Source organism: Prorops nasuta, unplaced genomic scaffold, assembly GCF_024137725.1.
Source record: "Prorops nasuta isolate Cenicafe-Biocafe unplaced genomic scaffold, Cenicafe_Pnas_1.2 PNAS00021, whole genome shotgun sequence".
In the NCBI taxonomy this organism is placed as follows: Eukaryota; Metazoa; Arthropoda; class Insecta; order Hymenoptera; family Bethylidae; genus Prorops; species Prorops nasuta.
The window spans coordinates 431372-458800 of NW_027116818.1; the positions used below are offsets into that span (position 1 = coordinate 431372).

Genomic DNA, 27429 nt, shown 5'->3' on the forward strand with positions numbered 1-27429 from the left:
AGCTCGCCAGTCGCCACGCGCATTCCACAAGATCTTCCAAGCATATACGGAGGAACTATGGCCACACGGACGGAGAGAACAACAAATAATATCATTTTGCTTCGAATATATTCACCAACAAATATTTTACTTCATTTCAAGAAACGTTATTCGAATGAAACGAAAATTAATTTATACTGAAATCAAGTAAAATGTTTGTTCATGAACGTATATTCGAAGCTAGATTTAATTGAATTAAATAATTTTTGTCTCTCTTTGTAACATCAAAAGTGTTTTCTTTTTTATCAGTTTATTTAAAAAAAACACACACACACACACAAAAGTCGGAATATTTGGTAGAGTATTGCGTTAGGTTGAACGTAGTCAAAAAATAATAGAAGAGTGATTAACAAATGGTGACGAAACGTATTTTGATGGAACGTTTGGAATGTTCATCAGATTGTAGCGAGATAGGTTAATTTAGTGTAGTGATAACAGGTGTAAACCGTTATCACAACCGTTATCCTATCGTAATGAGTGAGAAAGCTCTCCGAGTAATCCTATGGATACACCGTAACGCTATTACACATCCGTCTCTTATCTTATCAGCCACGAAATAATATAGTTATAGGAGAAAGAGATTGAAACGATTAGTGGGCCACTCTGAAAGGAACAGCTCATTCATGAAAGGGTGGAGTTGCGCTTTTAACGATAATAGAGAAAAAGACCTCTAGTCTCCCCTCTACAAAGAAGATAATTATTTTCAAATAGGATCCGCGAAGATAAACCTCGGAACGAACTGGCAGCAATTTGAAGAAAAAGAAAAAAAAGGTATTTCGTACAAGAGATCGTTGTAATGATTTATCATCAATGGCTCATTATCCGAGAGAGATATGTATTTACGAGTTTTTTATGCTAACTTGTGTTAATTTCAAGTTGCTTATCAGTATAGTATCGGTATTACTAAAGTCCCTATTTTAGTGGAGTCTCGGTAAAAAAAGGAGGAGAGGCAAGGGGCAGCGGCAGCACAGCAGTTACGTGCAAATAAAAGTGGTGCGATTCCATCATTCTCCCTCATGGATACACACACGCGGAGGAACGACGACCTCGCGAGATAAAGTCTGAGGTTAAAGGAAGCGATGCCGAGCGCGGGACGTGGTGGTGGTGGTGGTGACGGAGGAAGGCGCGTGGAATAGGGCAAAAGGAGAAAAGCATAGGTATAGTAGGTAGGTAGTAGCCGGTGCACACGCGCGGTTTGTTTACAAGTCGAAGCAGTCGACTCGAATCGCCTGCCTGCCTGGCTCGCTCTCAAGTTCCTTGACACCGAATCGAGGCCGTGGGCTACTCTGTGTCGCGCTCGCTCGCGCCTGCCTGCCTGCCTGCCTGCCTGCCTTTCCACCACTTGTAATTTTCTGCCTCGATACACGACTCGCCGCCACTCCTAATAACGACCAAACCGAAAATTCATTCTTCCCTATGCTCAACGAACCAGCCGTAACATTCATTTTCTCATTTACATTTACATTTTCATTTTAATAACGTAGGTTCGATGGATATTACCGGAATGCACTGGGGGGATTTTCTTTGAATTCGATCCCTCTATCATTATACCTATTATAATCGCTTGAAATGATATCTTTAAAGGAATTCTCTCTCGATAAAGTCCAATAGGCGTGAAATCTGCTTAGGAAAAGAGAATTTGTCTAGCCGGTGGATGCATGGATTCGCTACATTCCCCGAGATTCAATGAAAATCGAAGGATTTTACACAGTCTCCCCTTTCTCGCCCTGCAGACAGCCACCCTTATCGTCATCCCGTTTATGCTTCCCTGCTTTTCGCCCCGGCAGTATGGGAGCGACGGTTAATATCAGGATAATCGTTCGCGTTCAATCATACATGTTAAATGACGAATTAATATCGATTTGTTAAGCGATACATGTCCCGATATGAACGATAAACTAGTCTCTATTATGAAGTACAGAATAAACTACTCGCGCGAGGATCATACCAAAACAATCCTCTTTATTTGTCCTTGCGATTTACCATAATGGATCGTCGTCGAAATGTCATTATGTAGGTGGTGATACGTATCGTGAATAAGATTCATTAAAAGGATCCGGTGCGAGAAAGAGCACTCTAGTGGTTGGTAGTCTCTGCTTGATGTGGAATGAAATTGAGCCCAAGTATACGTATATGTTTGAAGAGTACGTGGCTTGGCCGTTTGGGTAAACGAGAGAGGCATTCGTATGATTCGTTATAAAGCGTCTGGATCGTAGGAAAATATTTCTCGACGAAGCGAATGAGCGAGGAGAGAGAGAGAGAGAGAGAGAGAGAGAGAGAGAGAGAGTCTTAAATAGCGGCGGCAGCGGCATCGGCGGAGGGTGGATGACAAAGATTTAAAGCAGAATGCAATTTGAGCTTGTGCGCATGCGTGTTTGTTTACTGCCACGAGACGTCGTCGTCTCGGCTGTCCCCGGAGTTCCTTGACTCCGAATCGAAATGGAGTCACGCCGAGGCGTGCAGCTTCGACCGAGCAGCTGCTACCACGCTCTACAGCCAATATTGATCATCATTACTCATTAAGATTGAGTGATATACGAGCAGAGCCTCCCCTCGGCCACTCGATATGTCTCGAGAGAAAACCTAAAGATCTTTCTTCGCGACGAGATTAGAATGTCGTACAATTTCCGATCCTCCACATCGTTTCAAAGTCACGAAATGCAGTCGAACAAACATATAGGATTCGGGCCAGCAGAAATTCTCTCGCATCTTAAACTTCTTTTCAAAAGTGTCTCTCCCATATGCGGCAAGTGCATGCACCATCATGAGGCATCGTTGAATTTTACCGAACGACATCTCGAAGATACTCGATTCCTGCGATCGACAAGACGCTGGGAGACTGTTGGTTGGACGTGGTTAAACCTATACGGACGACGGCGAACAGAGGGAGTTGAAAATATTATTTATAGTTTGGCAATAAAGGACGCGCGTTCGCGCGACCGAATCAAACGAGTCGTTCCATTAGGACATTGTCTTGCCGAAGCATAAAGCACGAATTAACGTCGCTTTATGAAGTGTGTGGCACTTGACGCAGCGCGTGTTGCAGCTGTTGCAGCAGCGCAGAGAATAACAAGGGCAGCTGAGGAGACGAGGGTAGGAATAAGCGAGCGAAAACAATAACTGACGCATGTTGCATCGTTCGTTCGTTCCTTGGCGATAACAGAACGGTTTATCATTAAAGTTTGATGAACGCCATTGCGTCGAGACAACAATCTCTGGCGTATTATGCGTGTGTTGGAAGACGGAGCGAGAGAAGTGGATTTCAACATGGACCAAATTGCAGGTATAATTGCAGTTTGCAAAGCAGCATAATTACGAATAGTCTGCGGGTGGCTAGGCTAGTGCACGAGAGCGAGTCTGTGCAAAGTTAGCCGGAGTTTGGCCGGCCGGAGCTTACCTAGCACAGTGTTGGCCGTAACTTCCTTGGTCGCAGCCGCAGCAAAGTCACTCAGCGACAGAGTGTTCGCTATGATCTGCCTCTTCTCCTGGAAGTTGAGGTAATCCAAACTATTGCTACGTTGAGGAGTGGACAATATCGTAACGGTCTTCCCATGATGATGCTGATGCATTTGCTGTTGCTGCTGAATCTCCGAGGAGAGATTGTTCAGCTTCTCGTTGGACTCTGTGGCCGAAGTGGGCACGAGGTAGACTCCGCTTACGCGAATCGACATGGCGGTCTGGCCCTCCTTGAGTCTCTTCTTCCGCAAAGGACCAAGGATCGTGATCAGACCCGGGAAGGAAGTTACCGGGTGTCCAATATCCACTGGCTCATCCTGGTAATTTCCTGCTCGGTGGGGCCGTTCCTGTCGATGATCCTTCCTTCCGCGCAGCTCCACGGCTCCTCCTCGCGATGCTTTCCACTCCTGCAATTCTTCAGGATTTCTTTTCGGCGAACTATCCAGTACTCCCTCTCTCGGGATTGAGCCTCTCTCTATCAGATTCAGCCTCCTCGCATCTTGGACAATTTTTCTAGTCCAAAGTCTCTCCGGATCCCTACGACTCGGTTAGACTCGAGGAAAAGATGAGTATGCTTGTTGTCGTAACACGAGATGTAGCTAACTCCTGTGCACGTGTGTGCACGCACGCGCGCGTATGTATGTGTTTGTGAGCCGGTTACGTGCCTCGGATGAGACGCGCACCTTATCAGCTTTCTTCTTATTTACAGGAGAGTAGAGGCTAATGTTACGACCTTGACAGAGTCGAGATGTATTTGGCACGTTGGTACCGCGAATTTTCCAGCGACGAGCAATAATTTTACGGCTTATGGCACTGATACGAAGCGGGGAAAACTGCAACTCGAGATCCTGGCGTGTGAATATACCGTCAATTATCGGTCCGTTCGCTAATAGCGGATAATGGAAGAATCACTCGCGATTGGCACACGTTGTGGAAAAGAACGCCCTTGGTTTCCAACGAAGAGGACGCAGAGCATGGGGAGAGCGAGATGGAGAAGAGCGCCGCGCTGCTTCGAGCAGACGTTCCTGCGCAATAGCAAACGAGGAAAAGTTAATTCGTAGTCGTCGACACTGCCGGAGCCTCGTGAATAGCGTGCATTGTATCGTTTCGCTAACTCTACCACCATATCGCGCCTGTCCTTTTTCAACCAATCTCTTCTCCCCCCCCCCCCCTCTCTCTCTCTCTCTCTCACGAAAATTAATTATTACTCCCGACGCAAGGAATCTTTCCATTCGTTGTCATTAGACTCGCGTAAGAGAGAAGAAACACGATATAGCTATATAAGCGAAGCATCGACTCTACGGTGATTTCTAGGATTCACAGAGCGCGAGAGGACGAACGAGGTTACGGATAAATGCCACGAGCACGCTTACCGAGAGTTCATCGAGCGCGAAAGTACGTTCCCCCATGACCGAGGAGTCTATAACCCAGGCTGTGCAGCGTTGCAAGACGCGCAACGAGGTCCGCAAGGTCAACGGACCAATTCCCTCAATGAAATTGGCCCGCTTTCTTAGCGTGAGACACGAAAGAAAGTAACGTGAAACGAGCGAGCGTGTTTCGAGTTATTTCGGCGTTCTTCTACTGTGGCAGGTGCATGCGGTTCGAATCGGAGAGTGAGCGAGTGAGTGAGAGAGACGACCAAGTCTAACCTCAAAGCGACGGTTGGGTACTGAAATATTCGCCAAGGGACCGTATCGCTGACAAAGCGCAACAGGACGGTTTCTCCAGGCTCTGGCCAAACGAGGAAGTCACGTTTTTAGAGGAGGAAAAAACATCAGAGAGAGAGAGAGAGAGAGAGAGAGAGTGAGAAACTTGGAAGATGAAAAAGAGAGGGAAAAGGATAATTGGTGAGAGGCAACTAAGGTCGATGAGCGAGAAAGAGAAGATAGGAGGAGGAGGAGGGGGGGGGGGAGAGAGATCGGCAGGACGTACTTTATAAAAAAATGACGACTCTGGCAGTGCGGAGGACTACTTTCGGGTAGGACTGACTACCGAGGAGAAAAAGGCTGTTTTGCTATCACAGAGAGGACTCGAGGGCGTCGTCTCTTCTGCTCTAGGAAACACCTGTGCGTCTACTCGCTCGCAGGTGAGACGACGACGAATCGCATCGTGGCTGAACAACGCACGGCCACATATTATGGACACGAGAAGAAATCACACAGGCGCGCACGCACGCACTCGTATAGAGGAGAAGAGAGAGGCACCACTGGAGAGAGATATTCGATGATCCTCGATAGTCGGAGCTTATTATTCCATCAGGGTCGTGTAGCCAAAGAACCGAGAGGCCTTGCAGCGGCAACGACGTCCTCGTCCTCGTCGTCGTCGTCGTCGTCGTCGATGAGAAACACGCACGCACGTACGCACGCACACTCCAAGTGACACACTCACACACACTCAAACACACAAACACAGACACGGACACAGCCTGGCGAGTAGCTTCCACTGGCCGAAACTACTCTCGGTATCTCACTGGGAAACGGACTTGGCACTCGGGGATCGACTGGCTCACCCGGAGCTGGGACGGATTGACGCGACGGAATTAATTGCTGCACGATGAGTTTTGTGCAAAAGAAACGGGAGAGACGGCGAGCACGAAACCACGCACCGTGCGAGGCTCGCGATCACTGAAGGCGGCCATGCGACGCTGGCGACGCCAACCGACGCTTCCTCCAACCATCGGACGCCGGCCACGAGACGCCAGAGCCGAGGGAGAGGGAGAACCCTGGAAGGAACGAGAAGAAACCAAATCCACACCGTGTGGAGAGAGGGAGATTGTAGAATGTCCACGGAGATAGAGACAGAGACAAACGGGGAAAATGACGCGTGCCCGTGCTACCTCGGCGTTCACTCAGGGATTAGTAAATAATCCACTCCGAGAGCTCCCTCCCTCTCTCTCTCTCTTCGTTGCACCATTCTACTGTATCGAGAGCTAGTCTGGCCAGAGCTACGTTGGGCTAGGCCAATCTCTATCTTCCTGCAACTCTACCTTCTTGCTTCCACATTCCTCCCGTTTTTCAACAATCCGAGTTTCTTTTCGCTCTCTGACTCATTCCCAGATATCCCTTCCTACTCCCACTTTCCTCCAATCTTTTTCAATACCAAAAGTGTATAGTACCTTGCTATATGTATATACTCCTGCCTCACTTCTTCATTATTGAAACTATGAATAGCATCAATTTGGGCGAATGCAAATTAAAAAACGATTATGTGACGAGGCGTATCGTGCGAGAGTGGATTGTCCCGAGACGTTTCGCAGTCTCTCTCCCTTTCCGGATCTTCGTTGTTCGACGCGTAAGCGTTTTCTCGGAGATGAGCGTTGCGCTAATTTTCTGAAATTGTCCAAATAATCTGCGCCGAGGCGTATTTTTCCCGTAAGAACACGTGGAGTTACGTGACTGATCTCTCAGTTTGGTCGTTTGCAACTCTTGGACAATTTCCGTCAGCAGAAGCGTTATTGCGCGAATGTTCCAACTGGAGAACGGATGGAGCATGACGTGGACCACGTGGTATTTCCGTGGCGTCTAGACTCGCTAATTTAAACCGACTCGCGAATCTACCACCGTGTTTCAGCCCAGTCTAGTCGCTGTCACGAGCAACGACAGAAATATGAGAAACACTTTGCTACGTGCACGCACAGACCTGCAGGGTCAACTTCTTTCCCGAAGGTCGTCGCGCCAAAAAATTCTTCTCTTAGGAGAGCGCTCCGATAAAGATTCCTTCATTGGCTTTGCTCCAGTAATTCCCCTTCCCTCGAGTCCGATATAAGATAGCCTAGCTGCTTCATTCGCAAAGCTAATCCTCTCGTATTCTTCTCAACCTTGGCCATCCCATCAAAAGTAAATAAATACTTCGTAAGATTTAATAGATTTCAAGTTTTTTCGAGTTTAAGAGTCTATGGTACTGTGTGCTCTCTCGAAAGGCCAACGCTTTGGCAAAGACCCAGGTACTTCTTGTCTCCAACGAATACAGAAAAGACCCATTTTTTCCCAACTACAAAGATAACTATCGCTCGAAGAAATCTCTCTTAACGGTGTCTTCGAGTACACGGGAGAAATCAACTGAAAAGCTCAACTCCGAAGAAATATTTTTTCTCAAAATATATATTAAATGCAATCGAAAATTAGAATAGTAAATTAATCGCGACTGCGATGAGACATAAAAATGCTCATTAATACAGTAAGATTTTTACGACACTTTGCTCACTTTAAAATTCTTTAAAACCCGTGTACTCTGACAGCAGTGTACTCCAGTAAATAATACGATTGAGAACAAATGTCATTAAAATGGACACACGTGCACAATATATTCCCAAGTTTCGCTCCATTCTAAAAGCGAATAAACCAACGCGAAGAATTATATGTATCGCGATTCGGATGGTTCGAATGTATGTAAACACGAGAATTATCTCGATGTTACGATGAATGAAAAAAGTGTTTGACTCTGATTTAGTCCTGAATCGTTATAAAATCGCGATTCAGGGTGGAGTAGTCACTTTATTCTCCCTTCGTATGAACCTACACTCCCCGGAAGACAGAAGTGCGGTGTGTATCGAAGGGATAAGGAAGGAGTCTATCTCTCTGTATTATACCGACGGAGCAACACTCGGGAACACCGCGGTGGCCGTTCACCCGTGCAACTTCAAAATGCGCCTCTACTTTGCTCAACCCGAAGAATCTCTCGGTGTGCGCGCCATGCAATACACCGGGCAACGTGCCTTCAAATCTTTGCTCGAATGATACTTTTTTTTTCTCTCTTGAAATATCAAACGATACTTCAACATAATTGCGTAGGAAAGCTTGAAAAGCAAGAAATTACATTAAAAGAGAGAAAAAATTGATTTGTAAAAGATCCGGTGGTTGAGAATATCAAAGAAGAAAAATGTTTACGATTATATTTAAATGCGAGATTTTAGCGCGTAATTATACGCGTAAGGAGAAGGAGCATAATTGGTGCAGAGTTTATGAATTTTGAAGAGACTGCTGAAAGTTTCGCGACGTTCGACTTTGGATGTTTCAGGATAACAATCGAAAAGGCTGTCGTACGTCGGTAGGTCGGATATCGTCTCCCTGTTGCCCTGCCGAGACTTGTCCAGGCGCGATAATAACAGGAAATTAATGGTAAGCAAGGGGTGAGAAGAGGCGGATGGAGTAATGAAGAGATTGCTTTCCTTATTACCGCGTAAATTCATCCTGCCTTCCAGCATTAGTATTCGCGAAATTGCAGAAAAATCAACAGCCATGCAGGAGAATGAAAATCAACCGAGACCTCCAACATTCGCGCTACCATCGCGTTCCCCCGCTTCTCACGGCCAACGATTCTACTCCACTGCCTGCAGACTAAACAACTCAAATGCTAAAACCCATTCATTAACCCTCTGGCTGGTGCACGTGCTAACCAATACTAATCTCTCGAAAATTCTAAGCTTCAACCTTATTCGAATTACAACGGTACAATACAAATATGAGCGTGCATTTACAGAGTTGCATTGGATTAGTCGAATGAAAAATAAAACTACTCTCGCACTTTGTACATGTTCCACAGAAGATATTTTACCCTGTGTGTATAACGAGGATTGAATTTAATTAAGAACAAGCGATTAGCATATATCCGGTGGAATATAAATATATGATTTTAGCAAGAGGATATATCCTCCCCAGCGAGTGTACCTTGCGCACAGGATGGATCCTTACTATACTTTCAGTATTCTCGCGAGCAATGTCTGCTGGAGTCACCATAAATGGCCCGGGATTTATGTGTTGTCGTTTTCAGAAAAGAAAAAGCATCGTAAGACGTCGATAAAGTTTGCGCAAAGTAGAGCTTACCGCTTCTTATGGGTGACATTATTAATTTCTAGGCAAAGTTGCACGGTTCTGACGTTGTAGCTGCTAAGCTTCCACACGTGCATGTGGCAAACACATCGCTCTTTTAAAATAATATCTCGCGCCAGTGACGTTGGCAAGGGCGTCCTCCAGGCTAATGATTAAAAATAAAAGTTGTATAGATTGCAACGGACATAAATCAGCTATAATGGGTCGCAAGCTACCCGGATAAAATGAGCAATCAAAGCTTTATACATATAAGGCTCCCGCGCGCGCACATCGAATTCAGCGCATCCTTCGCGCGATGAGCGAACGTCAGCGGAAGTGAGATAACGTTTACGTCCTTTTATCGGAAAATATCGAGAGGGAGAGAGAGAGAGAGAGAGAGAGAGAGAGAGAGAGAGAGAGAGAGAGCCCGTGAAAATATTACGGCTTATAAATATAACCATCCATTAATATCTTCGAGTACCTATCACTCGAGTGTCCACGATAGAAAAGTTGGCGCCTTTTAGGACGAGGCACGCGTCGATCCATCCACTTTTTATCGTCCATGATAATTTTAGTGTTTGCACGCCGTTAGTCATTTCTCACTTTTACGCTCAACTGCGATGGATACGCAAAAACCACCATTGATGGATAATGAAACATTCAAATGTCATCCATCTACTTCCATTCCTCAGATTGATGCTTTAAGAATGACTCTCGTAATTCCTCCTGGTGTGTATTGATGATAAAAGGAATGTTTTTTTTTAGTTTATAATTAGCGTTCATATATATATGTTTCGCACAAACATTTCCAATTCCACAAAGCGAAATATCGTGTAACTATTGTTCTGCAGTTTTGCACTTTAAGGATAACTCTGTCGCGTAATTGTTACTAGTGTGTAATGGTAAAAGGATGCATATCATATTTCAATTATAATTAGCTTCTACTCTTCAAACACATTTCTAATTCCATTAATACGGCATTGCTAGCAATTATCTTGTCGCTATTCGTAATAATAGCGACTTCACTTTTGCTTCGCTCGATAAGCCGAACAATGTTCTCGAGTCCCATATGATACATCGGTATATATGCTTCGTTCGAATGTATATATATATATATATCAGAGGGTATACACGGCACGGTGGGGCGGCGCATTTCAATCAATTGTTCAAAAATACCACACTCCAAATATTTTTATTCCGTTCGAGTGCATTCTGCTAACCATGCAGATCATGCATGCGAGCACGTTGGATTCGTCCAACTAAGAGCAGCATGCTGCAGTTTAGTAGCTGCCGAGGAATATATTTTTACAAGAATCCTCCCTTTTTCCAACAGCGTTAATTCTCGAGGTCGCGCGAGGCACACCTGAGTAAAATTAGCTAGAAAATACATATTTCTGCGCGGAGAGACTGATACGATGAGACTCTGACAAAATAATCAGCTTTTCCGAATGATAAATATTTCATTAGTATCCACGGACGAATAAGGTTTATCGTTGCTGCTGCTTGGTTAGCTTTATTCTAAATTTACCGTATACGCGGTTTAGGAACGTGTCTTCCCGTCTCCTCTGCATAAGACGACCAAACAAATAAATTTACAGCAGAGTTGGTTTTAATATCTCGCGGTTAAAGTGGGTTAATTAAAGGGAAATGGTATAGAATTAAGCAGATGGGATTAATAGTGGGCGCGACATGTGCGGTGGTATATATATCGTCTGCTGGAGGGAAATGGAGCTAGTCCTTTGTAAGATGGTAATTAGGAGAGGACGAGCGTGCGCGCGCTCGCGCGTGCGTCCGTCCGTCCGTCCGTTTATATAGGCTGTTAGTTTTATTGTTTAATTAATCTTTGGAGTCCTGGCTGCGGTGCGCTTCAGCGGTTTTGTTTCACGATGGTCGGTCCTCCCTGTTGTACAGTTTCAATAATAATAAGGTATCCGACAAGCAGCTAGAGTATAAGAGAGTTTTCGCGTTCCGACCATTGCGCAAAGCATCAGTCGATCCTTCCTCCTCCGATCGACCCATGGAGCCAGCCACCACGAGGTTCGACCTCTTCGCGTGGCACCCTCTCCCCTCCCCCTAACGGACAGAAATTCCGAGCTCCTCCCGACCAAGAAACTTGGAAACCAGCAAAGAAGCCGCAGCCAGAACACACAAGCTTAATTTTGCTCAATTTCTCAAACTCCCTTTCTCCCTTCCCCTTCGTACCTTCGTATGTGCGACCTGACAAGTCCATTCGAGCGACTCTTTATTTACATCGAGGAACCCTGACTCGCGCAACTGCAATTGATTGGTACTTTCAATTAAATCTATTCGGTCGATTAAACGATTGCTCGTCGAGATTCCTATTAAGATCGGGCCAATGGGTAAAGTTGAAAGTGGGAATATAAGATTTTATTAGAATGAACGCGCGCGCGCGCGGTCCAGTAGGAATACTCGTGCGCGCAGTAGAAAACCGGATATTTCAGGCTGCAGGGAGCCAAATGCAAATGCATTGTGTTGTATACACATGCATCGGTTGGGAACTGGTCCCACCGAGCTGCGCCGGACCGCTCGCTCGCGCGCTCGCGGTAGCCGCCATTAATAACCTCCATGCATCTACACACAGATATATGTATACTTTATGTGTACTCGGCAATTACTTGTTATTCGGTTGCACGTGTACGGGCGTTGCCGTGGTGGTGTTGCACGGTTAATAACTTATTGGCAATTCCGTTAACAGTCGCGAGTACCGAGCGGGCAACCAAACTGGCTGGCATTGATCCGCAAAGCTGTTCTTAAGTATATGTGGTCAAAAATTCACCGTTCGGCTACGGAGATAGAGATAAGGATGTCAGAGCTCTAGGTGGCGAGAATAGAAGCTGCAATTTTTCCAACCAAAGCATCGATCGACGTTCCGCTGAATGGATCCTTCAGAGGATGGAGGAACTTGCCTGATTTCAAGGTACAAAAGTTCAAGCGACTTCCATTGGAATTGCTCAGCGGTCATGAAAGTATGGCTCTCCCATTCCCCATTTATGGTGATCGATGGAGACAGTGGCCAAAGAACGTAACGGAGAAAAGCAGGAAGAATCGACATGTGGATGGACGAGACTACAAACCCACCAATGGAGAAGCCCTTTTGTCCAATCAATGAAGAGAGATTCAATTTTAACAGGTATATATATATATAGATCGATGTACGTGCTCCAGCGTCAATGAATGATTGCTCCAACGACGCCTAAATTAAATTTGTAAATGCTAATTGGCGAGTGAGAGATGCTTGCATGCGTACGTATATATATACAATATATAAAGGTTTAAAAATGATCTGGTTAATAAAGGGTAATCGATGAATTATATATATACGTATAGGGGTTACGTAGTAGAGGGAAATTTTCATAAAGGTGCACGCAGGTTATCGGTACTCGGTACATCAATTTCTATTCGGATATAGGATTAAGCAGAACTTTCGAAGAACGAGTTGTTGCTTTTATTCGTTGAGTGGAGGACGTGGAATCTGCGCAGAAAGATATCTGAAGAACGTTGCTCCATTCAATCAGCAAGTCGATAATTTGTTTATTTGCTTTCGAATCGATAGCAAGCGCGTCGATAGCTAAACAATACAGAATTATCTCGGAAGAGTACTCGCCAAGTTCAATAACCTGCCTCGAAGAGAGATTGCTCTTATCGCGAAAACGCTGGAGAATAACCAAAGCACCTAACTTTTTCAATTTCCAGATATATGGTGGCTGCCACGTCGTAGTAAGATGACACAACGCGCGAGGATCGATAATTAATTTATTAGCAACTTTACTCGGCGACGGTCAAACACAAACGTCGCCTATAATTTATTTTATTTATTACTGAAACAACAACAACATAAAATATTGATCGAGAGATAATATTTTATAAAGGTGAGAGAAATGGATTGTTAAAGGGGATTGAAAAAAAAAATGATATCGCGATTAATTAAGGTTCAGGTACGAGATCGCCTCTATTGGTTCGAGTGAAAGATTCAATTATGGTTCGACATCGGGTAATTAGACTTCCCCTTTTGCAGGATAAAGATCTCGTTTCTCCGATAATCAGATGAATTCAAATCTGGCTATTATAACCGAAGCGGAAGGAAAAGCAGCTTCGAATTCACGTTAAGGCCAATTTACAACTTCCTTTCAATGTTTCATTCGGAACATTCGAGGAGTCGACAATATTGCTATCGCTTGTACTTCGGTGAAAGCGTAATCGATAAGAAGTAACAAGAATCTCTGTACAATACATTATGAATAACTATATTATCATTTCTCGAAACGCGCGCGCGCACACACACACACACACACACAACTCGCGATCGAAGAATAATTTTCTTAAGATTTAATGCGCGACTGTTGTTACTGATTAATCGCGATAATATATATATATATATATATATATGTATAGAGAGAGGGAGAGAGATGGACAAAGTTTCTATCGATAAAACGAGAATATTTAATCGTTTTGCAATAAAGGAGCGCAGAGAGCGTGAAGGGGTAAAGAGTTGGAGCAACGAGCACGAAACTGGGGATAATATGTAATTAAGCAATGGACAGTGATACTTAATTACAGGTTTTGAATCGCAATTTGTAAGGAAGGAAAACGAGGTAAGAGAAGAATAGTAAAGGTAGAGCGAAATGAATGGCGTACATTAATCCCATACCAATGGAAAATCGTTTTCGCTACAAGATTTCGCGATAACTGATGCGAGCCGTAAGAAAACGTTGCACAAATGCACTTCCTCTCTTACCGAGCAAAGCGTAAACGTGCAATTTACGCATTATTCACCAAGATACTAAACGTATAGCTACTATTGATTTGCGAGACGTCTATGGAAATAAACCGACGCTGGCTCCTACGAGATTGCTCGTCTACCTACGACTATACAAAATACCACTTGACTGTGAATAATGTGAGATAAGAATAGGAGCTAAAAAAATCTACACAAGAAAATATTTTTTCAAGCAATATCCATACGATTTCGACGGCCATAAAAGAGTTGCAGTTTAAACGAAAAATTCTCTAATCCAATTAAGAAAGTAAAATTTAACGTCACTCGAGGGAATCCACGATACATCTGTGGCTCGTTGAAAATTGCGTGCTTCTATCCACACGCTCCGAGCTACGGTATACCTATATATAAACAGTACCTACTACTTTGTCTTTGGCCAGCAGGTAGTTGCTAGGCTCGACGAAACAATGAAATATCCGCGATCGTAGAAGAAAATAAGGTAGCAGCCATGGGCGGAAAACGTGCTTCCGGCCCTCCTTACTAATGTATCTCCAGGGCATACTTCGAATTGCTGATAACACGACTATAACCTGGGAGAAAATTTTCTTCCTTATACTCGCTTACCCTCAGCCACTTTTTACATACTTTACAAGCCGGTGGGATTAAAAAAAAGTTCTATCGCTATCCAAGCTATATTCCGCCCCTGTGTACTTTAAGACATTTTTATTTGGAATTGTGCAAATGAAGGCATTTTTGGAACCGCAGGGGCGTAAAGTACGAGAGCGAGAGCGAGAGCGAGAGAGAGAGAGAGAGATAAAAGGCAAGAAAAGTTGGAGAGTGTCGCGCGATGCCTCATTGTTGTGTAACCATTGTCACACTTGATGGAAAATCGTCTCTCTTTCGAAGCCAGCACATTTCCTTGGCAATTCCTCACTCCGTTCCTCCTAAGCTGCTTTCAGCCCCGATTCTTACTGTAACAGTCGCGGTTTCATTGCTCCAGTATATATCTTTTAGTCCCTTCATGGTCCTGCGCTCCATTGAAAAACGCGTGTATATAAGAATATATTATACATGCGTATGTGGTGCCTTTGCTATATGCTGGATCCTTCACGAGTTTACCAAAGTAATCTCTCCGCGAAAGATAAAGGAAAGTGGAACTCTGTACAATAGCTAGATTTTTTCTTTGTGCGAACAATAATGCAAAAGAATAATTATTAGCTTGCAATCTTTCTTATTGCAAAGTATTTCTTGCGAAATTTCACTAAAGTTTCATACTAGGCTTTGAAATCATGGCTGTATATGTTTTTGGGTTCAAAGGAAGTTAAAGAGGATATCGCAGTGTCCTTCGAAACGAATCGATGGCCTAGATGGCCAATATTCTTCACTGCCAAGACAAGTGAGAAAGTAAACTATAGCATAGATAAATGTTCCATAAATGCTCTCGAAGCCATAACTATATATATGCATGCCCACCAAAATCTCTGCAGCTTCCGACGGCTATTTTTCTATAACGCGAAACGAAACGAAACAAACGTAAATAAATATAATCGAGTATATATATACAAGTTCTGTTACACACATGATTTTACAGGAGCATTTAATTAGGCTCTTTGAAGGTGCGAGCGTGGGTCGAACCTATTATCGATTAGAATTTATTTACCATGCTGGAAGCTTGTGAAAAGAAAAAAAATATGCACAAAGGCGTGCAATGTTGTAGAAAGATGATAAGGTCAGGTGAGAAAATAGAGGCGTTGTTTTATAATGTGTTTTATTCTCTAGGGTGAATAATCAATGCCACGTACCATTCTTCAGGGGTCCAAACCTCCAGAAACTCATTCTGCAGTCTCTGGAATATCTCGAGGCGTACGCCGCTGGAAACGAAATGGCGCGTATTAGGGGAGATTCGTAAACCGTCAAGTGTGACTCTCGCTCCCTGGGAAATTGCGAACAATCGCGCCAGTTACTCTCACCGACACTTTGGGGAAAAGCTCGATTTTTCTTCCACTGGAATACCGTTGGTCGGAAGTCGCGAATCGAATATCACTGACGACAAGAGATAAATGAAAATTCACAATGGAATTCCACATATCACTAGTCTCGAATAAAAGCCGGGCCTCCTACTAAGTACGCATGTATATGGGTAGGTATACTATTTGTCCAATCGGTTATCGCGCTTCTATGCGGCCCGGTCCGGCATTCGAGCGAAATGATCGTCTTCCACTCGAAGCTTATTGGAAATTACATTTTAGACGTATCGCACTAATGGACGAGGAACTATAGTATATATTACCGTCGCGCGCACGATATCTACCATCGAGCAAGAATCTTTCCTTTTGATCTAGTTACACGGACTTGCACTCTCCGAATGCCTCAAATCTTTCAAGGCTTCTCTCTTATCTCGAGAGAGAGAGAGAGAGAGAGAGAGAGAGAGAGACGCGTAAAATACTACTCTCCGCAGCTGTATATACCAACGTTGCCATATTTTCATTGATAATTTTCACCATGCACAAACTTCGCCTTCACCGTCGAGCAATAAAAGACTTTCATATTTCTGCACACTTTGCAGTATTTTTTGCAAACTCCGTCATGGATGGATTTCGGATCTGTTCGACGGGCGAGTATGAAAGTTGCAAGCATCGAGAAAATAGAGCTATGCGCAGTACGCGACTATGAATCCAAAGCGAGCAACTGTGCGCACCATTATTTTGTCGAGGAAGAGCACGGCCTTGAGTTAACTTCGGTACGGACCGCGACTCAAACGGATAATAAGCGGCTTCGGCGTAAAAGGCACACCCTCCAAACACAGAGAGCATCAATAAGCAAACGGATATTTACACGCGATGTTCTCCAAGCATCTTTTGCTTTAATCGTCAACCTTGTTATTATCTGCTTTTGCCATAATGGCTCATTGCATTCACTTTGAATCGTTCGAACGTTCAACGACAAGCACAACATTTTTTATTACAATTAAATACACGAATAAACCGTACGGTACCTGATGCTATTAAAAGAGTTTAAACTATAAATCTCTATAGGAAACTCAACTCGACGCTCTTTACGGTTCAACTAATATGGGGATTATCCTGACCACTGATAGTTTCACTTCCGAAATTTCATCGAGTCGTGTAGGATCAATGATATAAAAATGTATTTTCCAATGTGATCCACAGGCTACGACTGTTTATAAATAGAAAGCTTTGTATAGGGCTCCAGTTAAAAGTAGGTTAAACCGTGATTGATGGAGACGGAGGGCTACTGGTCGAGAGTTTGGATGGAAGGGATTTGGCGACCGTCTTCGTCAACGGAATTCTATGCACTGTGGGGCTCGACCTGGCTGCTATGTTTACATTTACGTCCAACAGAAACGTGTCGACGGTACGGTACCACGCCTTGCTGGGCTTCCGTCGATCTAGCCTACACAGTGACACGCCGACACATATCTCTCTCTCTCTCTCTCTCTCTCTCTTCCCTCGTTCAACACTTAAGCTCGATGAACCATCAACAGCTGTCAGGAAAAGCTGTTCATCTTTGTGATCAGCGAAGCATTCGATGATTGGATTGTGTACTACTCTGTCCACACACATGCACTCGCGACGATTACAAGAATCATCCAATGACACGTTTTATCATAAACGTGCATGTGGTTCGTACTCGATTTGAAAAAGTTGACCGAGGATTAAGATTGGACAGAGAGAAGTGTTACCTTGCCTCGTGAAATGATTAAATGTTTACCCGAGGAGATAATCCTGAAACGATAAATGCGTAGGATATTGATCGTTAAACGATAGGCCATCACGATTTTTATGCACCATGCGGCTGGTCGCGTTAGTTAGCAGCTTCTATCGACGTTTTTATCTCGTCTCTCGACCGTATCCATATACGTAATTCAGAAAATTCATACATTTTTTAATTAATTAAAAGCAAAATAGTGTGATATATGGGAAGGAGGGAAAAGAAGAAGAATAAAGAGAAAAATATGTAGGGAAATTCAAAGAAATTCATGTAGAAATTGATGATAATTTATTAATAACATACTGCTTTGTGGCAGATAAACTCATGTTTTGTAGAACAAGCTTTCATTTCTCTTGCGATTCCTCGTTACTTGGATTAACTAAGATAATCGGTGCTATCCGTAAGCAAATCTGATGAAAATTAAATTGACTGTATAACCACGCGTTACACGAGTTATTGCTATAAAATCAGATTACCAACTCTCGAAGAAGAAGATGGATAAGCTAGCTCGGGAGACGTTGCTTCTGGTTGCTTGACAAATCCTCTTTGTCAATATACGTGGAGCTGGAGCTGGGCATCGCTACAAAAGATTACTAGCCCCGTTATTACGTTACTCAAGGACTCGACTTATCCTTCGTATGGGACTCTAAAAATGCAGTGACAGGAAATTTATATCCATTCACTCGTGGAACTCGCATTAGCATCACTTATTAAGATGAGCTAATTAGACTAATGGTGGACGCGTGGCTATGATTAAAGCAACCCTTAGTTTTATTAGAGTCACGCATGCTTGAATCTAAAAGCAGATTTGTCGAAGAAGACGATGAGGCGGAACGTCATTAGATTTACAACCAAGGAGGATAGATAGCTGATACATCTTTATGTTCTTGCACTTTCCAGCACCGAGACGCTAAAAACTAATGAGTAATAAAGAAGAATTAGGTGGGTGAAACTAGTGTAGTGTCGTTGCACAATGGAGGAGAGTGCCGATGGAGGCAAATGGGAGGAAGCGCAATTGGCGAAGGAACAAAGAAAATGAAACTTGTATCCTTCTCAACGGAAATGCGTCAGGCAGATCTTAACTTATTCAATGAGCGTCGGGTTCATTCATAAGTGCGACGTGGCACGTGACCATGAATTCTCTCCCCCTAAATCGAGTTAATCCTATATATATATATATATTAGGGTGGTCGTTAAAAAAAAATTTTTTGACGGATCCCCAAAAACCACTAGTATTTCATGAGAAACTACAGTGGTTGAAACCTGTGGCCTGATAAATTATGGAAACACGTGCCTCAATGCGATCAAATATAATTTTCGAAGAATTTTACAGTTTTTCGCTGATAACTCATTAAATATTCGATTCTATGAAAAGATGCATATAACCTTTTCTCTGGAGAATTAAATTCTACATAATAAAGGTTCTATACATTTTTCTTCTAGAATGCATACTAATCGAGATATTGCTGAAAAATCGATCCTCTTTTTCGTTTATACACATTATATTGATGTTTATATGAATAATTATTTTTAGTTTACCGTACAATTAACATATTTTATTAAATTAAGAGAAATAAAATGTGTAACTACAGTGAAATAAGAATAACTATTCATATGAGCATGTCAATATGTATAATGTGTATAAACGAAAAAGAGGATCGATTTTTCAGCAATATCTCGATTAGTATGCATTCTAGAAGAAAAATGTATAGAATCTTTATTATGTAGAATTTAATTCTTCAGAGAAAAGGTTATATGCATCTTTTCATAGAATCGAATATTTAATGAGTTATCTGCGAAAAACTGTAAAATTCTTTGAAAATTATATTTGATCGCAATGAGGCACGTGTTTCCATCATTTGTCAGGCCACAGGTTTCAACCACTCTAGTTTCTCATCAAATACTAATGTTTTTTAAGGATCCGCCAATTTTTTTTTTTTTTTTTTTTTTTATTGACCACCCTAATATATATGGAGAATCACTAAAGAAACAAACGGTAATATTAAGAATTCCATATCACTCGCAACAATTGATTTCGCGAATTTCAAACCGATCGACGCATGCATTTCCAGCAGGCATTCCATATTCCCAATAATCTGCAGCGGAAATGATTGAAACCCTTGGGCTTCCAGCACACAAATAAAAGATGAATGATCTCAAGGTGAGAGAGGAGAAGAGTGATTATATATTGGCTCATTCTCAGCTCTCTTATCGAAATTGTCGATTGTTCCGTATGGATTTATAGGGTCTCTGATATATTCCAATGGTGTGTTTCCCCCGTAATTTATGGGTATATTTAGGCTCAGAGTCTACCAGGGTTGGTTATTGTATACTGCACATGGAGTAATAAGCGTGCGCGCGGGGAGGGGGAGGGGGGTGTGGCACTCTAATAACCGGGTTCTCGCGCCATGCAGAGAACACATATAGACAGTATATTATCGTTAAATTTAAATTCTCTCGCCAATAGCATCCATCGGCTCGAACGTGTCTCTCTGGTGACGAGTTGCACTAATTGCTTTCGAAAATTGTATTCAGCGTGAGCGGATAAACTTGCAACGAGGTCATCGTTAAATTTATTGCGCTAGGCTCTAACCTCCCGGCACCGCGACGCGCATTGCGTTAAAACACATTGGCGACGCACAAACGTTATGGGTAAATACGCGTTATATCGAAGGTATATCGCGTGGTACACACGTACATAAGAGGCAGCTCTAGCGAGCGAGAACCGCATCCTACGCCAGCAAGGACGTGCAAATCCTAAGAGTATCCTTGGCAACGCGCTAAGTAACTCATTTAATTCCATTAATCAACCACGCTTCCACGGACACTAGGTTATAAATCATTAACACGTACTGCGTCTCTGATCGTGCGCATGCATGTATACTTTAGCGAGCAAATTTCATAATTCAGACTGGCTGAACAATTAGCACGTATTCGCTGGAAATTAATCCAAGATTCGGCAAGCCGCTATTTACGCTTCCCATTCGAGGAGGAATCCACATAAAGTACGCAGAAATTGCTGCAGGCTAATTTGGCTAATATCGAGAATTGAGGGAGGAATTTGTCAATAAGCCTTCGCGTACATGTTGATCGATAGTGCGCGTTTGGCTTCTTACTTAGCGGGGTGGTTAGTCACTGCAACGTCCAGATACTTTTCATAATACGCGCAATTAGCATCCGAACAGCTCCGGTCAGGGGAAGGAAGCGACTGCTTTTCGTCATTTGCGCGACATTCGAGTATAAATAAACGCGGAATCCCGCGCTTCTACTCAGAAGAAATTTCACTTATTACCCGCTCTGTATTTTCGAGATACCTTGAGAAATGAGCAAGTTAGTTATTTTCTTGTGCGTTTGCTTCGCGGTGATTAGCCTCCTCGAAGCCTCATTGCTGCCGCAATTAGACGATGGTGAGTCACACTGTACGAGAGTTTCTTACTTGTCATATAAATCATTTCTCTTCCTAATTTTTACTCCTTAATATTGTTTTGCTGCTTCGCGTAACAAACGACTAGCCAACTTTTTGAACCTTGATGCCGATTCGAGCGGAGCCGAGCACTACATATTCACCGTTATATCAATTTCCAAAGCTTTCTTATTGCGATATGCTGCCTATGCTTCTTCCGCACTGAATTTTGCCCTTTTTGCATACAGGAAGAGAGGAGCTTCTGCTGGGAGATAGTGCGCGTTATTACCGGTTTCCCTACTTCTGGTTTCGGAGACCCTTGTTCGAAGACGACGATGCTGTTGCTGGGAACGAGGGATCTGATATACTACGCAATCAAAGATCTTCCACCGTTTCCTACGTGAACGTTGGGTAAATTAAGAAAAGCTCATTGGAAAATGTGGTGGAGTAATTAATATTTGTTTACAGCGCAGGGTGGGGCCGCCGTTGAGGAGATAAACTATTACTAGATCATTCGATATACTCTATGCGACTGTGCTGCTGCTAGGCAAATTGCACGATACTTAAATGAGATTATGTACCTGAGCTAAAACACGATAAAGCTACTGTCACAGCATAATGGAATTTCTTTCATTTATCGAACATTATAATTTGCCCTTCCCAAAAATAACTCGTACGCAAAAACCTCGAAGATGCCTAAATTGCCAAGACACTGTAAGTTCAGTAGGCTGGTAGGGATCACACACGTTAACTGGACGAGCAAACATTTGTCTCTGGACACACATCATGAGAGAGTATATAAGTGAAATCTTCGTAAAAATCTTGCCGTCAGAGTATTACTGAAATTTCCTCGATACGAGTATAACTGGTATTTTATGCAGAATCATTCTATACATATTAATGATATACGCCAGTTGTGTAATCCTGACTGCACTATCGACAGACAATGCTGAATTTCAAATAGGTCTGGGAATATATTATAAGAGAGAGGAAATTAGTAGAAATATAATATTATTTGGAAAAAGCATGAAATTGTAGCGAGAGGCAGAGGGTAAATTAAAGAGGTAAGATAATAAAAGTTTTATTGATTTTAGGAGAGAACGCGGAGTGTGGCAAGGCATAACGATGCGTCGCTTCTTTGCATGGGCCCCCGTGGGGCGTCGCGTCGTGCGTATAAAAGCAATGGTAAACTACCCTGACTAAAACGATTACGGGATCCGAATGCCAAATACCTGGCCGAATTCCCTCGATGAGGAAGTCGACCGTCCAGATTTGTCCACGCGTGTACGATTCACCTTCCGAATACGGATGCACCACCATCCTATTGGCCTCGCTTCGCTGTCTTCAGCAAAGGAATTCGAATGGCTGACCAACCGAAACCCGGACCCCGGGAGACAATGACATTATCCTACCAACTGACAACCTCAGCTCCCCCACGAAACTTTCTCCATAACTATTGAACGGATTTCTACCGAAAATTCTAATCCGTATAGCATAAGAATGAAAAGCTTAATCCAAATACTTGTCAAACTTTTCGATGTTGCTCACAACGCGTAAAATGTTGAAAGAAAGCTCTACGCTAAACGCAAAGCTACAAATATTTCGATTCACAATTATTTTTCCACAAAGCATCCAAAGAATTCTACTTTACTCCACATTATAATCAAACTTTCTCTCTTGATGATAAACCCAAGAGTTGCCCCTCTGTTTGCTCCTAAGAGCAATAGAGTTTATTCGCGTGCGTGCATGGTGGTAATTTCCTAGCGAAGGAGCCTTAACGAGACCTTTGTCTCTCGCACCTCAAAAGAGAGGAAAACTAATTACCAAGATTTGCTAGTTTTACATTGAACAATCGGTTAATTTCGCACGTTTTCAAGACACCATACTATATAGACTTTTGAAAAATCAAAGGTATCAAGTTGATTTTCCAAGAATGAGTATAGCGGATGATGTATAGTATTTCGGTGCGATGGTTATTCCGCGAGCTAACAAATGCGACAGGGTGGATCTTTCGGTGAAACGTAATGCCGCGCGATGCGTTTATTTCGCAAGCGTCTCCCGGAACAAAAAGAATTTTTAATTAAGACGATGAATCTCCGAGATTGTACACTCCTCTCTCGCCAAGCGTGATATACTATACAAGTATAAATAGAAGTAGAAGAAAAAAAAAACACTCTCAACACATAGTCAATGGAGATGCTCGTTCAGATTAGGGCGTATTGCGATATAAGTTTTTAATGAATTCGGCCGTGGCATCGGGAAAGGGGAGGGGGGGGGGGGGGGGAGGAAGCCGTTTGAAAGTGGGCTGCAAGGTTAGGAGGGGATAAATAAAGGGACGAATGTTAAGCGCAGGTGGCTCTCGTCCACGTCTATACGTCTCTCTTTCCTTCCTTTCTTCCTCCTAGATCCCGCAGCTTTTCGAGAGCTTCAGCATCTTACCTTGCAAGTAAATCGGAAATTCCCCATCGCTGTGGCTATGAGTTAACATCCCTGTGGAGTACAATTGCCAGAGTACCCTCTTCCTGCTTTCCTCGGAGGTACCAGCGAGCCCCTCGTCCTCCTCGGCGAGGCCCAGCAGGCTCGCAACTTCCGAAAGCGACAGGTTGTCCCAAATAACTCACCAACGCGATTAATAAAAAACAAAGCCTCCACGATCTAGTCTCGGCTCTCAACAATCACCACTCATTCCAATCAATGCCTATATATACGCTGATGCACTTTTTCCCAGCGCGTCGCAAACATCCTCTGCACCATCTCTGTTCCTTTATATGATTGTCGCACGACGAGGGAAAAATTTGGTCCTTACAAAAGTCTCTTCAGCATCCACGAACCATTATAGAAAATACATTGATGTGTATGCAAGTACAGAAATATAAGCGTAAGTGTCTTTGTGTGGTGGTCCTTCTCGAAAACGACGCTCGGCGATATCGACTTACGAACGAGTGTCAGTGTATGATTGCATCTTCGATTGGCACAGGATTATTCGATGTACGTTCTTCAAGGATTTTCTGAAAAGTCGAAGCATCGATTTTTCTAATTGAGGAAATGAAAGAGTAGAATTGAAGACCGCGCGGGCAAAGATGCTATACAGTTTTCAAGGTGGATACAGTGCGGCTGCTTAAACTCCGCGTACCGCGACAGACGTGCGTCTCTTTTGGTACGCGCGGCGTATACATTTATAAGAGGCTATTTATATTGCTCGCAGTCTCGTTCGTAAAGACTATCGATCGAATGGAGACACCGATGAATTTAATTGCTGAATGAACATTTCGTTTATTCCTATCGATAATTAGGCTGTCCTGCTTTTTCTAACATTAAAAGCTTACATTATTCTTATATATACACGTAAAGTTGCTTAGGCTTTAAAATATTTTCCTAATAATGCTCTGTGTTTTTAGCGGTTCGCGGTTTTGTATTATTAAAAACGTGACATACATTATCCGATGCAACATGGGACAAGACCACAAAGGATACGAGAGTGTTCGACTCTCTTTGCTTTGGATTAATGTGCAACCACAGACATTCGTTTCACCACATAAGCCTTTCCAGCCTTTTTATCATATCTGTGTCAGGATTTATGTTTCGAACAATATCCTCCTCTTGTAAAAAAATATTTATATCCAATGTTTTTCCTTTCTATCAGTAGAAACTTAAAAAAAACTACAGCTGTGCGTAAGAAACGCAATAAATTCCGGTTTACAGTCGCGTGACTATTCCCCCTGCAGATATTACTGACGCGCTTCAAGATACAGTGTCATCGAGACTAACCCAGACGGACGGCTAGCGCGAAACGCGAGCCTCGTGTTTGTCAGCTCGATGAACCAAAGCCCGAAATATAATTTTCCACTATCACCAAATGACAAGATCGAGCAGCAGTTGGAATATTAAAAATGATTCCTCAATAGGAAGTAACACGAATGCAAGGTTAATATACTTAATCCAAGTATACTGGTATAACTAGAATTTAATGAACAATAAAATTGATGAAGGCCCTCGAAAGAAACGATGCTTCGACGAAAAAAAGAAGAAGAGAAAAGTTTGTCCACTGTGTGTGTTCCACTTAATAGGAAAAAAGGAAGAAAAGAAAAAAAAAATGATAGAATTACCTCGCGGAGCAAGTACAGCGTTTACCGGATAAAGATACGAGGGATGTAGTGGAAAAGTATCGAGCGGTTGTGAAAATGTTCACTGGGTAATCACGAGGGGATATTTTTTGGCCAGTGATAAATCGGAAAGAAGAAAGAGGCGCGCGTCGTACGTGCGACGGAGCGGGAAGGACTTTCGTCCAGGACGGGTTCGATGCGCGCACTGGTGACTGGGGATGAGAGGGAGCCAGGGAGCAAACCTGGGGGAGTGAGAGCCGAGAGGGCCGAGAGAGAGAGAGAGAGAATGGCGAGGTCGAGAAAGCTGCCGCGCGCGCGGCTTTGGTACAGAGAGCGAGAGAGAGAGAGAGAGAGAGAGAGAGAGAGAGAGAGATGTTGCGGAAGGGTGGCTGCCGGATGCCAGACCAAACGGCGCAAGCTTAAGCTAGCCGCCCGCCCCAGCTTCGAATACGCAAAACTCTCTCCCCACAATCCCAATTCCCCTGTTCCTTCTTCCAAAAAACCTTTTCAGAACCACATTCACTCTTTTACCGCTATGTTAATATACGATCCTCTCCTTATACCAACCATCGCATTTCAACAAATATCTCTTCTTTTCTCCTGATAAATTTATAGACTTTCAATCCCAGTGCTGTGTGACCCAATTCTCTTCCCTGACCTTCGTCCCGTTTGACCTAATTTTCAACGAAGCAATCTCTACGACAACTGTTAATGCTTGCTCCATGGATTTTCCTGGATCATGCAATTTTTCTTATGGACTCTTCTCTTGAAATTGAGCGTGCGTGCACGATTAGCCCCCCCCCCCCCCCCATGTTTTTATCTCCGATCCAGCGATTGATAATAATGCGATATCATGCAAGTTAATAGACAGTTTACTGAAACTTTTTCGGTAGTACACTGTGTGGTTTATTTGTTGATAAATGGACTAACGTTGATTCAAATTAATAAGGTGAAACGATACTGTTAAAATATCTCCCGTGTCCAGTTCTTCTTCAATGGCGATCACATTCTACTTTATTAACTTCAAAATATCGACTTTTTTTATTATTTTTTTCAAAAGATCATATGTTCGAAAATATTATGTAAAAGTTTCAGGAATATTCGCGAGCACCCTCTAATTTCATTTTTCCTTACTTTTTACGCTTCAATGTTAACGCGGTTACCTACGCCAAGAGAAATATTAAGCGCGTTTTTCTCAAAACGACATTTATCAACATCTTGTTGATAAAATCTTCAAAGCTACAGAACAGATTCATCTTTGAAACTGTTGCCACGCGCCTCTTAAATATCTCCCTATGACGTAAACCGAAATAATTTAGAAAACTTCATATCTTGTCATTTTTCCTTGCGATAAACAGTGAAAACAAAAGTCACTATTTTTTTCCATCTTCTTAATATCGACCATTTTGTTATGTTTGCATGTTTATCAAAAAGTGCGAATTGCGCAACTACCAAAGTCATTCCGAACACCGTATTACATTTCTCTTTTTGACGGTTCGTTTCCTAGAAAATATAGCAACAGTATAGATGTACAAACCTTTTTGGAAAAGTGTTGGCTACCTGCTGATTTTACATATAAAAACTCTATGTAAATAGAGTTAAAAAAAATATTTATCTATATCTTAAGAACATAATTATTACACCTAATAAGTTTTACATCAATATCTATAAAAGGAATCTATACAAAGAATTGAGAAATACTGTCTTTCTTGCATCGTCTCAAGTAAAATAATTCCTCAAACGAGTTAAAGATCGAGTGTCTCTCAGCGCTAATGTGTACTCGATGTCTCGCTCACGTGATAAATGATATTATGGTTTCTATTGTAAAATGTACTTACTTTTATTTTTCATTATAATTATATACGTGATATAACTCTTACCTTTATTATTTTTTGCGAGAATCTGCCAAGTCTCTTGATAATGCATTTGATGCAAATTGAATGGCTCGGCTTGTAAAGCGTTCGGATCAAAGTAAAAATCGATAACATCGTGACGCCGTAAATTTAAAGGGCATTTATAAAAAAAAAAGGAAAAAAAAGGTATGGTCGTAGTTAATGGCCCTGGAGAGAATTGTTGTTGGCAAATTTTTTTATCGACTTTTGGTACGCTTTAAATGCAACTATTTATCGCTGCAAAGAAAACTAATTTAAA

At 42.7% G+C, this 27429-nt stretch overlaps 1 protein-coding gene across 11 annotated transcripts in view; it reads right to left on the minus strand.

The window, feature by feature from the left end:
- The window catches only part of LOC136781145 (phosphatase and actin regulator 1), a 155896-nt gene that overhangs the window by 125487 nt on the left and 2980 nt on the right, over positions 1 to 27429 (minus strand). For 4 of the 11 annotated variants that reach the window (XM_066739901.1, XM_066739898.1, XM_066739897.1 and 1 more), the window contains exons 1-2: positions 5428 to 6136; positions 3437 to 4520 (exon numbers count right to left, since the gene is read on the minus strand). The exons of 1 other annotated variant lie outside the window; for it this stretch is intronic. In XM_066739901.1, coding sequence (XP_066595998.1) covers positions 3437 to 3710 — 274 coding nt within the window. In that variant the 5' untranslated portion in view covers positions 3711 to 4520; positions 5428 to 6136. Of the gene's footprint in view, positions 1 to 3436; positions 4521 to 5427; positions 6137 to 15842; positions 16352 to 23614; positions 24184 to 25281; positions 25416 to 27158; positions 27227 to 27429 lie in introns of those variants that run through there. 6 more of the 11 variants (XM_066739900.1, XM_066739896.1, XM_066739895.1 and 3 more) reach the window with 6 other exon arrangements.